We start from the raw sequence: 14,709 nt of genomic DNA on the forward strand, positions 1-14,709 counted from the left end.
ATGGCGAATACAACACGAACAAATACGTAAATATTCAGAGTTGGCTGACGTTAAAACACCAGATATTTATTATCGAAACGATAATTTATCGCAGATTTCATCATCATCGTCGGTAAATGATCCAATCACGAGATGTAGTACGGTCTGTCTGAATGGTTCAGATCGTTCTGGTAAAACAACACGTGAAATATAATTGTTTAATAACTCCGACATGATTGTGTTGACGCCAACTCACCGGCTTGCCAGAGAGATGAGAAAACGTGGTGTCAGCGCATGCACGTATCATAGTTTATTTAGATGGTGAGGTGATGCATTGACGCCTGAACGAATGGGTGAGAAATATATCCCGAGAATAATTATTTGGGATGAGATTTGTACAGTATCCAAAGAAATATACAGATATTTCTTGATTGGTTATCAACAAAATCTACTGCAATTATCATGTATAGCTATCATGGACAACCTGTGCCGTTTACAGGTGAATCACCACACGAATGGTTGGTCAACTATATTGGCCACTATGAAAAACTTTTGTACGACCATCGATCGCAGGATGAACAACTACGACAACTGAAATCTTTAATCAGATTACAACCTGACGAAATTCAGTGCGAAATACTATTAGCGTAATTTCGGAGACTCCAATGTCAGATTTCTGGAAATTATGGCGCCCTCATGATCTAATAGATGTATCCAGGAAAAACGTTCGCGATTCACTTCAGCGTAAATTATTTGAGCTTCACAAGGAAAAATTTCATGATCAACCAGTTCCATTATGTTATCGACCAAAATATACACGCCGACAAAATATACTTGTTGATATTCACCGCTCCGGTGGCCTAGTGGTTAGAGCGTCCGCATCGGATGCGGAAGGTCGTGGGTATGATCCCCGGCCGAGTCATGTCAAAGACTTGTTAAAATGGTACTAACAGCTGCCTCGCTTGACGTTCAGCATTAAGATGTTAGTGTTAGGACTGGTCGGCCTGGTGTCAGGATAATGTGACTGGGTGGGACATCATGCTACATGTCTGCACCATGATGCCCTAGTGCTAGACATCACTATAAACTGCCACATTGCAGACATCGTAGGGATATGACTCAAACATTGTTAAAGCTACGTTAAATATCCATATCACAATACATCAATTGTTGATATTCCGGCATTAGACACCGGAGGTGTCCGCCAAAAACAGAAAAACGTTCTTAATGATATCGTCGAGGTTCCAGTAGAGGCTGTACAATAGGCGTTCTGATTTTTGTCGTGGTATGTGTTTTTTCGTGATTGCATCGACAGGTTTCATGTTAATTCCACTCGTGAACTTGTTGTTTAACGCGGCCACCACACGAGGTAGTCTCAAAACCCATTGACGAGATCTGTCTTGAACATGCAGCAATTCTTGGGCATATTGATGTCCAAAGAGTCGTTGTGCAAGTGTGTGATTAAATCGTTCAATGATTGCCTGATCACGATGTATCGCGGTGTGCCAACGTCTAATCATGACGTGTTGTTACTGCATCAGCGTCGTTACTGCACCGAGTAATTCTTTGCCAGGATCGACCTGTAGCAATTTTGGCCATCGCAATGGTCCACGTTGATAAATTCGTTCAAACGCTTTCAGGTCTACGCTGGGCATTGTGTATAATCATGTTATTTTGTCATCACAGATCTAATTGATCACTCACTGTGGTAGTCGTCGATAATTTCATCGATCAGCGCCCAATTACACGCCAATGTCTATGATGCCACCGGAAAATAAACGCTGACAAATAGCAGCTGCTTCATTGATGACTTCGTGCGAATTGTTGCCGACTCGTCTTCCACCAATCAGAATTTCTAGTCGATCATCATAGCTGATGTTATTGGGACAATGTTTGTCCTGAATCACCTGCTATTCAGGGATCATATTACCACCTTGTTTCCGTTGACGTCGATCGCGAGTGGTAAGGCCACTTCCGGTTGCTCCTTCAAGTAGTTCTTCTTCCTCAATACTAGGCAGTCCAAACTGTGATCTTTTGGGAGATAATATATCTCCAAGTAATGGATTTTCGGCAGCTTCCTTCGGTCCTTTCACAAATTCTTCAAATAAAGGCATATATTTTTTAGTGATTTTAGTTATATCATAGTATTCTCGAAACATAAAAGGTACTTTGATTCAGGCATATCTGCGGTCTCTGAGTCTAATAGTTCACGGCGAATTTGATATCCTGCTGAAGCAACCACTATAGTTTTATTTTTAAGTTTTATAAAACCTTCTTTGGTAAATCGGGAATGTTGTTTTTTTAAAACAGATCCTGGTTCAACAAGAAGATCCCTGACATCACCGATCTCACCACGGGCTTGATCGATGCTCTCTATTGATTGTTGTATTTCTTCCTGTAAGTTTGGTTGATAAGCAGCTATCCCAGCTGGAAGATCTTTGAGAATCGTTTTAATTTATTTAGTTCTTTTTGCTATTTGTTCGGTTGATTTAACGATTTGTTAAGTTGATTTAGCTGTTTGTTCCAACGAAGGAAGAAGAGCTTTAGTGATTTTTGTGACAAGTTTAAATAACTGTTCTGTAACCTCTGTAAATTCCACATGAGCATTCTGACGTTGTTGAAGCTGTTGTTTTGCAGAATCACGGACTGGAATATACTTCTTAATCGCATCTAGTCGTTGTCGAGCTAATTTTTCTGTAGGAGATTCGATAGTAAGCGCAGAACCACTCATCATTATTATTACAACAACGATTTAATATCAGATTACCAAGTCAGCAGATATACAAGGTTTTACTGTATATCCAGTAACGTAAAGTAATTTTTCCAAATGCAGTAAATTACCGGGATCTGGATTATACTGACAGTTTAGACATTGCCGTAGTCACGTGACTGCGCTAAAAATACCTACTCGATTCCCAATTGAGGTCATATGGGTTGAATACTCTATTAATAACTCGCTCGAATTAACAGGTAAAAAATCGATAATTGTATATTTCACAAAAAAACACTCCAAAGAGATCAGTATTTTTGTTTTACATTAAACATAAAATTAAAATACTAGAATACTCGATAAATAATTATACGATCTAAATACGTGTGAATGTTTAATGTCTCTCTGTTTGATATAGTTACATATTTAATTTCAGCTGTACATTTGTAAGAGTCCGATGGCCAAAGTGGTAAAGCGTACAGACAAACTTTCGATCGACAAGTGAAAACAATTTCATGGGTTTGTGTCCACAAAACGAAAAACGCAATATAGGCATATTGTCAAAGTCTGCGATAGATGCTATTATGGAGGGGGGCTCCAGCAAAGCCTTGAAAGTTAACCGGAGATTCACTGATAATGAATGGTTCGCATGAACCCCAAAGCAAACATGCTAATAAAGAGGGTTCCCCCTCCCGCTATGTTGATTATATCAAATAAAAATATTCCCATTTTATAGCATATAAAAACGATCCTGATGTGTCAAATATAGTTTATGTTGCTATTTGTTGGTCATTCCAACGGTTCCATGTATTTTGTTTTGCGTCATTTTTTTTCACCCATGTCTTGCCGCCCCCTAGTCTGTTGACCCCTTCCTGCTGCTAAAGAAGGAGTCAAATTATGTAACTGAATTTTTGTTTTCTCATGCCCATTTTGCACTCCTGTTAGTTGCAGTATTACAGCCACACCATTATCAACACCAAACCAAGAACTCAACGAGAAGTATGTTGACAAAATCTGCAAACACCACCACCACAACCAATAATAATAATAATAATAATAATGTTGACAAAGACGATGACCGCAATAGAGGAAAGACGGGTTAAAATAAAAACAGTACTAGCTGAAATTGCATGTATTAAAATACAAGTATCCTACCACATGGACCTAGATGTACAAATAAAACTGCATCACTGTGTAAGCAACTATACACGAGAATCGGACCTAAAAGCAACGCTTGCTCGAAGTCGTTAAGAAATTAAATATAGGCCAACGTGACATTATATCGATGATTGGTTGTAATTTACAAACAAGTAGTACGACTTTCTGACCAAAATGTTCGAGAAACTGACCAAAATATACAATTAAAAAGAAACTACTGAGATATGCAAAATAAATCAACGTGACCTAATTTAGGCTGGAATTTTCTGTATCCGCACTGACTCACCTACATACAACACTTCATGTCTCTGAAGCCAAGTATGCTTCAGTAACCGACCTGATAGAAAAATTTTACCGGCCATTTATGAGTGTAATTTAAGTCAAGGTGACATACTTTTTTTAATCAAGCACGTGTTGTACTCAACAAACTTAGTTCACATACAAAGTTGCATGACCATGTAACTAACGCTGCATGAGTGAAATATTGCAGATCCACTAGGCAGCTCGTCAACCATTGAAAAAATAATTCGTGCATACTAAGATTTATCAGTAGTAGATTGCTCGAGTTACGCGAACAAAACATACGGGTATAGCAAGGGTGAGTACAGACAGTAGTAATATTCGAATGGTAAGACTTTAAACTTATATATATATATATATATATATATATATATATATATATATATATATATATATATATATATATATATATATATATATATATCTTTTTTAGAGGACAACAGATGGGATTACCTGACTGAATTCTATCCGTACATGCTTGGTGTAAGTAGACACAACACACAACTAAGCTTTGTTCAAATCACATTACAAATTCTATTTCCAACGTAATCTGTTTGATTCTTAAAAATTGTTATGAAGATCTTTAGAAAAAATTTGTTTTGGATGACTTTCCCAACTTAGCAAGAATGATTTCATCATGAAAGAGATTTAAAGCCTGATTTTCAAGGGAAGAAATCGATGGTATGTTTGATATTTCAGTGTAACAAATCACTGGGGTATTTCGATTTTCATTGTAACACATCACTGGGATATTTTGACTTTCAAGGCAACAAATCAATGGGATGTTTTATATTTCAATGTAACAAATCATTGGGATATTTTGACATTCAAGTTGAAATATCACTGGGATATTTTCACTCTCAATGTAACAAATCACTGGGATATTTTGACTTTCATTGTAACAAATCACTGGGATATTTTCTTTCAATGTAATAAATCACTGAGATATTTTGACTTTCAAGGTGACAAATCACTGGGATATTTTGACTTTCTAGGCAACAAATTAATGGGATATTTTCTTTCAATGTAACAAAGCACTGTGATATTTTGACTTTCAAGGTAACAAATCTCAGGGATATTTTGACTTTTAAAGTAACACATCAATGAAATATTTTCTTTCAATGTAATAAATCACTGTGATATTTTAACTTTCAAGGTAACAAATCAATGGGATATGTTGACTTTCAAGGGAACAAACCACTATGATATTTTGACTTTCAAGGCAAAATATCACTGGGATATTTTGACAGTTTCGTCTGGAAACATTTCCCAAACCGGTACTATTTTTAAATGAAGTAATATATATTACCCCAGGATCGCAGCCATAGCTATGGGTCTCATTTAGCTTGTTTTAATTCTCCACCACGGATATGGAAAAAACACGTTAGCTTACCTTTAAAACGCCTATCCACGCGTCCGTTAGAACGACCGTCATACCTTGCCTAAGTTTTGAATTCAGTTTACTTAATTATTTTGACATTTTGAAGATTTCTCGAAAAAAGTCAGTTCTACCATCATATCCAGACCGATGTCGTTTGGAATCAATTGATATGAAATAACAGTTTCTGTTTATCAACATCATCCGCGGTCAACATGCATACGAAAACATTACAACTGAAAAGGTGTGCATAGCACACGGACGCTACACACGTTTGCTTTGTTTTGGAGGATTAGTGTTTTGGCGGATTATTGTATTATTTTCCAAGGCTTATGCACAGAGCTGCATTACTCTACAGCTATGACGTCTGAACAACTGACCTGCAGCCATACAATTGAATAGGAGTCACAGAGACGTCAAAAATAGACTCCGGTGACCCACTTCCGTAAGATGGCGTTGCACTTACGAAAGTGAATTCAAGATTACATGACTGTGCAACCAATGATTCCGTACTTTATTGTACATTCTCTCTTTGGTGAGAAGTTGGTGGTAGTAGTTCCGAACAAGCTTTCTAACTGACAAATGACCCTTATATTGGCAATACAAATTATTGCAAATTAAACGTTATCTCCAAAAATGAACCCAAGAGTGAATTGATATTGCTTAGCAACTCGATAATTATCGTCGCTTTTTCTGAAGAAAATATAGACTCTTTAATTCTGACTTCCTTTTTGTGCAGCATTCATGCATGTAAGCGTACATGATGCCGAGCTCTCACCCCCACCTCCCAGGATATTATGGACTTTGACAATGACAACGAAATGTGACATAGGCGTGAGGATAATGCTTGATTACATTGTTGTTTGTATTGTATATTTATTTGTTTTTCTCCTATCCCTACCACTACCCCATGAGGAACAGCTGTCTCCTTTTACACTACACCTGCAAAACAGCTGTCCCCTTTTACACTCCCCCTGTCCCCTTTTATTTAAAGTACAATTAATTTTCATGCAGTTTCTCTTTTTATGCCATCTGTGAAAGGTGACATAGGTAAATATGCATAAAACCCGAAAAAGCCAAAAAAGAAAACAATATAATTTAAGTGTAATTCAAAGCATATAGTTCACGTATCATCGTTCTGTTCAGGTCTTCCATAGTATCTTTAAAGGATCTAAACAACGAGTTTCTTTCCGTAACCATTCTACAAGACTAATAAGCAACCCATGGCTGTAAAATGCATGAATCTTCTCTGTGACACAATACATAAGACAACGACCAAAACTACTTTTCCCGATATCAAAGCCTATGTTAATTGGTCATATTAAAATATATCAACGTTTATGCCAACTGACATATAACAAATATTTCAACTTGATACTAATTAGCATGTCAGCAAGATATCAACGTCAATGCTTATTGGCACGTCAAACTGACATCGATGTCTATGATAATTGGCATGCAAAAATGCTGTCAAAGTCTATGCTGAGTGGCACATCAAAAAACGATGTCAGCGTCTATGCTAATTGGCAGTCAATAAAATGTCAACATTAATTATTATTGGCATATCAAAGTTTACATCTATATTAACTGGCACGTTAATACGATGTCAGCATCTATGATAATCGTCACATACAAATGATATCAACGTCAATGCGAATTGTTAAATCCTAAATTGCTTTAAAATTGATAGAAAAGAGTTAAAAATGACAATTGAAGTGTATGTCAACAATAACTTAAAACTGGAAATGCCTATAATTTAATAATGGAAAAGCCACAAGACAATTTCTGAAAATATCTAACATCAAAATTGGTTTTACGCACCATGATTAAAATATATCTTCCCGATGATACGATAATGCTATTCTAAAGAGTCTATAGTTTGGCCATTATGAACGTATAAAGTACTGACAACCGTATCCATCATGCCCTTATCCTGTCTGAACTTGAATTAAGGTATGAAACAACAAAAGACGTATGGAAACAATTTATTTAAGGAAAAGAAAAAAGCCCTTGAGAACAAAACGAAAGATACATTTTTTTTATTAATTATTGCAGATAAATTAAAAACATTTCCATGAAAGAAAACAAGGCAGAAAGGTGGACAGATTCCTAAAACAAATACTGAAAAATTTGGACGTTAGTGTCGGTATTGTATGCGCAGTGGTATGGGACTTATTTCTGCTTTAGGTAAGGAGGGAAAGGCTGCCCCTCCCCAAATCATCAGCACAGTTGCATGGTATTAGCAAGACTGAATTTCATTCACGTACTACCTAAAGTCATGCCTTGTCATGATTTACCTTCTTGAAATAGTATTTGATTATAACCTGTTCACTTTATCTCATTTAATATTATTGGATTATATCTTGCCCGGTGTCGATTTATCGTCTTGCTGCAGTATCTGATTACGGCATGTCCGCTGTAGGGTTACCGTTTTGGTAACAATATTTGATTATTGCATGTCTGCTGTAGATAATGCTGATTAGGGTTTGTATAGTAACGAAACAGGTTTAGTCAGTGGTGATGTGTAAACAAGTTGCAACTTCATTCTTGTTACTCTAGTGTTAGATAGTTCTTGCACTCATACCTGCTTGTAGCCTAGTGTTGGATATTACCTTGCGCTCATATTTGCTTGTTGCCTTGTGTTATATATATATGTATATATATAAGATAAGATAAGAATTCTTTATTTCAGACTACATAGTCCATACATCTAAATTAAAATATAAATATAAAGTAAAGACATTGTAAACATAAAAGAACATATATATCATACGTACAAGTATACAGATACATCTACACAATTAACTGCGCACTGCATTGTTAAGAACGAAATTAAAAGGCACATTGAAAGAGTAATTTGTTCCATCTGCTAATAATATGAGAATTTATATGAATGTCATAGTTCCAAAGAGATTTCAATATACAGTTCTTATTATTAGACATTCTTGTCATCATTGAGAATACATATTTTCTCATTACTTCATCAAAACTGAATACATTATAATTTACAAACATGTTGGAGGCACTGTTCCATCTAGGAAGACCTAATAGAATATATATATATATATATATATATATATATATATATATATATATATATATATATATATATATATATATATATATATATATATGGTAACTCCTGGTACCATTTTTTCTAATCTTGGTTTATTGTTATTCATGACGGTAAATTGTAGTGATTATCTATAGCTGGATTTCGCACGTGCATAGGATATTCGAGAACGTAAATTTGCAAATGACCAATAGATAGATGCTTACGTATATGTTGACAGTTACTACTAATAAAATTATTGGAAAATATGTTTACAAGATTCGGCCTTTTTCCCACTGGACAGATCGGTCAGGTGCTTTCTTAGAATAATTAAATTATTTCCTATTTGATGATTGAGGTTATATGAATAGGTATTTAGACATATTATTTTGAGTAGTAAAGCCTGTCACTTGGGGTCTATTGCGATATTTAGTCGTAATAGACTCTTTAATGTGTATATAAGGAGACAACCGAGGAATCAGATTCATTCCTGCTTTAACGTTATTCTTATTTTTTGTGTTCCTGTTGTAACATCAAGTCTGCAGACGTGTTTTGTTTTACTTAGATATTATTTGTGAGGAAAAACATTTGTTTTGGAGTGTTCAGTGGGAATATAAAGCGCAAGTTGTTGGACTATATTGTTAGTTTGAAACTATTGAGAATTATTCAAAGGAGTTTGGGACAATACCATTTTGACAACGTCACCATTCTTGGCGGACCAGTACATTTCCGGTTCTGAAATTTATACGGAACTTTTAATCTTTTTGGACTTTAATATAACTTTTTCGGGATTATTTCTGATTCATTTCATAGTACTATAAGTTCCTCTCACATTTTCATTTATAACATTGATAATTAAATTATTTGTTAAGTTTTACAAAACTTGTTGGTTTTTGTTCTTTCTGTTATTTATTTTATGATCATAGAGTCGTTAACACTCTAGTGTGCGATATTACCCTGCACTCACGTCTGCTTGTTACCTAGCGTTGTATATTACCTTGCACTCACACATGCCTGTTAGCCTTGTGTTATGAATTTTCCTGCTCTTATACCTGTTGTTACCCATGTGCTAGATATTTCCTTGCAAGCACATCTGCTTGTTATCGTAGTGTTAGATATTTACTTGCACGCACACTTGCTTGTTATCGTAGTATTAGACATTTCCGATCATTCATACCTGCTTGTTATCCTATTGTTAGATATTTCCTTGCACGCACATCTGCTTGTTATCATAATGTTATATAGTTCCTATCACTCGTACCTGCTTGTTATCCTAGTGTTAGATAATCCTATCTGTCATACATGCCGGTTACCAAAGTGTTATATAATACCTTAAAACAGTAAATGTCATTCACCATAGTGTTAGATATTTCCTTGCACTCATACCTACTTGTTAAGCAAGCATTAGATATTACTTTGTATTCATGCTGTTTATGACCCTATTGTTAAATATTTCTTGGTCCTTATACCTGCTTGCTACCCTTGTGTTAGGTATTTCAATACACTCGTACCTGCTTGCTACCCTTGTGTTAGGTATTTCAATACACTCGTACCTGCTTGCTACCCTTGTGTTAGGTATTTCAACACACTCGTACCTGCTTGCTACCCTTGTGTTAGGTATTTCAATACACTCGTACCTGCTTGCTACCCTTGTGTTAGGTATTTCAACACACTCGTACCTGAATTTAAAAATTTATTGTTAGCACATGCTGTTGATTATTCTGTTATAATTTTAGATTTGTAGAGGGCTTTTAGATTAGAAAACGTTATCTTCAAATACGTTCTTCTTCTTCTTCTTCTTTCATTTGGTTTTTATATTCTAATTCATTGCATTTTAATTACAGTTGTACAACAGGGCACCAAAGTCTGCGTTTGGATTGTTGCTATAGAGACTGGGCAGCATGTGGATCCTATTCTAACTGGAGGGAAGAATAGCATCTGTTGTGGTTTCCAAATAAAACTTTAAACGTTATTCCTGTTATCTATTGTTCCTTGTTTTGCTGCTATTATTTCAACATAATCTTTGTTATAAAATGTACAGACTAGTGAGAGAAAAATGCCTAATTGTTAGATAGAATGAATTTTTTACGTTAATTTCAATGTTCAAATTCAATGAAACTGAATATCTAACCATCAACCGTATCATTTGAATCTGAAACCGGTATATGAACTCATTTTCGACTGCGGCCTTGACGCAAAAAGAGATATAAAGTAAAAAATGTTTACACACACACACACACACACACACACACACACACATTGAATGTCCTAACAGTCTTTTGTTGGATCACATTAACACAATCAAAGAATATATTGTTACGAGTCTATTCTCTTAAAAGTAAGTAACAGAAAAGAGGGAAACGCAACAAGCTTTGTAAAATTCAACAAATAATTTATTTCCCTGGAATAAAAGGTGAAAAATGAGGAAAAAGAACTTATGGTACTGCGAATTAAATCCCAAAATAATCATAGAATTACAGACACATGTCCCAATAATTTACAGTCCTGAATAAAATTCAGCAGAAGTCCAAATTAAATCCAAAACTGAAGGAGATGATGTGTCTGTTGTAGCTTGTATAGTGTTGATGATGTGTATGTTGTAGCTCATAGAGTGTTGATGTGCCAAGAGACTTTTCTTCAATAACAGTAAAATGATTCCAGGTTTTAATTCACTTTACATTCCAGTGAATGACTCTATCCAATACTTTTATTACAGCACTTTTGTATTTCCAGAGAAGATAATTATTTTTAACTTGATAATGTTGAAGAAAATAGATTCCAGCCCGAAACAATAATGGATACAATATATAATAGAACTTGATTCTGCTAGAACTTAAAGCACGAATGAATTTTCCCTTCAGTGACAAGATTATGTAGTCTTCTACTCGACCTAAGGTCACAGCTAACATTTTCTAAAAAAAATTATTAGCAATGGAAAATAACACTCTAGAATGATTCTGATGTTTACAAACTAAAAATGTTAGTTATTGTTAGAAACCAGAGCCTGGACTATGTTAAATACACTAAGGAAATTTAAAAACCTAGACCCAGACCAAAAGAAACACATTTGCTTCTATTAATGATACCTCTGATTTAAACCCAATACACGTAAGAATAATTTAGCTATGTACATAAATATGAGGTTGTGTTAGTCATCATGTCATAGCATTATCCCTTCCATATCCCACCTGTGTGTGTGTGTGTGTGTGTGTGTGTGTGTGTGTGTGTGTGTTAATTATCATATCACAACACGCTCCCCACTATGCATTTGTTTTTAAGGTTGGGTATTGGATTGAAAGAACTAGTGTTAGGTTTTCAACGCCCATTCCTTTTCTTCTCAGCGTGTTCGTAAGAGTGTGAATTGGACTGCAAACATGTGTGTTAGTCATCATACTCTATCATACAATTTTGCCCCTGCAAATTGGTAGGTAAGTATGGGTGTTTGCCTGTAAGAGCGCGTGTTAGTCATTATACAATATCAAGCCCCTCCTTCTCGTTCTTAATCATGGGTTTGGAGGAGGGTGAGTGTTTTTAGTTAAGGATATCTGTTGGTATGCATGAATACGTGTTAGTCATCACATACCACTTATCCGTTCTGCTTGTAGATGTGGGTGTTGGATTGTAACTATGTGAGTTGGTCATCATGGAATACTAACTTTCTTTTGCGATTGTGCATGTATACAACAATACATACCTTACATTCACTTTGTATGTGAGATTCTATGTGTGTGTAAGGGAATACAAAATACCCATACCTTTGTATGTATGATTCTTTCTTGTTTGAACAAAGTATAGATCCTACCCATTCCCTTTGCATGTGTGCGTGTGCGCGCTTTTGTTACGTAACGCCTCTCCACTTAGTGTGATTATGGGTGTGCGTGTTTGTTATGCCGGTCACTTTATGTGTGATATTGTTTTGCAAGAAGAAAAAAATATTTTGAAAAATATGTTTGCATTTCTTCCTTTTGCATGTGTGATGGTATATTGAATAGTAAGTATAAGTATATATGTTTGTAAATGTGTGTTAGTTAATATACAATGACACACCAGCGTAACACGTCCCTTTCCCTATACAATAGTTTGAATGTGTGTGTGGGGTGGATTTTAAGAACAAGTGTCATTGGGTAAAAATGAGTGTGTGTCAGTCTAAACAAATTGTTCGTTTCTATTGACCTTGAGATCATAATTATAGTTTGCGAGATTTGACCAGGCATTAGGAAAGGATCTGGAACGGTTCAAGGTTTATCGAAGGTGTGGAGCCAAAGAGTTCAAAAACCATGCATGATCGTTGCTCTAAATTAAAGTATCAGTAACCGTGTTCATAAATTATGTACTATATTAACATAGTCGAGAAAGGAGTGTTTGAAAAAATGGAAAGACTTGATTCAAACACCAAGCGCAATTTCAACGTTTGAGTGCGTACCACGTCACATAAATTGTCCAATCATATAAGAATCTTGAGTGCGTACCACGTCACATACACTGTCCAGTCATATAAGAATCTTGAGTGCGTACCACATCACATAAACTGTCCAATCATGTAAGAATCTTGAATGCGTACCAGGTTACATAAACTGTCCAGTTATATAAGAATCTTGAGTGCGTACTACGTCACATAAACTGTCCAGTCATGTAAGAATCTTGAGTGCGTACCACGTCACATAAACTGTCCAGTTATATATGAATCTTGAGTGCGTACCACGTCACATAAACTGTCCAATCATGTAAGAATCTTGAGTGCGTACCACGTCACATAAACTGTCCAATCATGCAAGAATCTTGAGTGCGTACCACGTCACATAAACTGTCCAATCATGTAAGAATCTCTTCTTTTAACATCTCACTAAAGCAGTGTTCTCTGGCTTGCAGAGGCGGTTTAGGGGTTGGGGCTGGGACAGCTAAGATATAGATCTACCAATACACCGTGAACGCTGTCTTAAACTGCATAATTATTATTATTATATCTATATTAGGCTAAGTATTAGACGTTTTAGACCCATATACAGTTTATTTAAACACATGTAATTTTTATTCACTGCAACTGGGTGGAGGAGGCATGACCTTGGGGAAGAGGAGAGAAGCACAGTTCACGTTCCCCACCTTAATTCAGCACTGGTTCGTTGGTTTAATACGTTGGTAGGGAAATTGTGCTAAGTGTCTTTACAAAGATCATTGCTCATCAGCTAACCTGGACTGATCGGGGCAGATATGACGCTCACGACCCTTGAATTATGAGTTCAACGGTCTACCAATTTAACTATGACAGTTTTCTAAAACGAACCACCCTAACTCATTATAACCGCACTGTAACCGTACATCAACGTAAGAAGCATCCCAAGCAATACATACTGGTAAAACAATACAATGTTTTTAATGCGTAAGAGAAATAATTCATCTAAAAACTCCCATGGATTCGACCTTATCTTCTGCGAATAAGGAAAACTCTTTAAATCTATCTTTGAAATAAGAATGCTTGTCCAATATTCAGAACTTAAATCATGTTGTTATAGAGACGTGTAATGTCAACAAAAGGCTCGAGATTTGCAAATAATGGACATGCTTTCAAAAAACAAACTCGAGCATTGAATAACAATTTAGAACTATAACACAGACAAAGAAGATGTACGGATGAAAAGAGAAAATGAAGGGAAGACTGGAATCTGGGAAACCAATTTAAACCAAATCAGGCATCCTTCGACTAAAGCGGTAGTGATCTGCTCTGTTTTAACCCGTTGAAAGTTATGAAAGAAAAACAAAATAATAATAATGATAACAAATAATAATAATAATATCAAAATAATAATAATAATAATAGTAATAAATAATAATAATAATAATAATAATAATAAGTAATAATAATAATAATAATAATAATAATAATAACAACAAATACTACTACTACTACTACTACTACTACTACTACTACTAATAATAATAAAAATTTGGACACCCAGTCTTAAGAATGATACTAGAGAAAAGTCTACACATTAATTATATGATCTGCGTTCTGACTCACCTTATTTCGAATTACAACTAATGTAATTAACACGTCAATTTCAGTCTAATAACTAATGTCAGTCTAATAATTAATGTAATTAACACGTCAATTTCAGCCTAATAACTAGTGCAAAC

At 35.3% G+C, this 14,709-nt stretch overlaps 1 protein-coding gene across 3 annotated transcripts in view; it reads left to right on the forward strand.

The window, feature by feature from the left end:
• The window catches only part of LOC149777784 (uncharacterized), a 65,437-nt gene that overhangs the window by 22,126 nt on the left and 28,602 nt on the right, over positions 1 to 14,709 (forward strand). Inside the window, exons 5-6 of one of the 3 annotated variants that reach the window (XM_089938256.1) lie at positions 4,581 to 4,630; positions 10,422 to 10,549. The exons of the other annotated variants lie outside the window; for them this stretch is intronic. Of the exons in view, the coding sequence (XP_089794382.1) occupies positions 4,581 to 4,630; positions 10,422 to 10,466 (95 nt within the window). The 3' untranslated portion in view covers positions 10,467 to 10,549. Of the gene's footprint in view, positions 1 to 4,580; positions 4,631 to 10,421; positions 10,550 to 14,709 lie in introns of those variants that run through there. 3 annotated transcript variants of the gene reach the window in all.

The sequence above is a fragment of the Sinohyriopsis cumingii genome, chromosome 17, assembly GCF_028554795.1.
Source record: "Sinohyriopsis cumingii isolate HCF-2022 chromosome 17, ASM2855479v2, whole genome shotgun sequence".
Classification (NCBI taxonomy): domain Eukaryota; kingdom Metazoa; phylum Mollusca; class Bivalvia; order Unionida; family Unionidae; genus Sinohyriopsis; species Sinohyriopsis cumingii.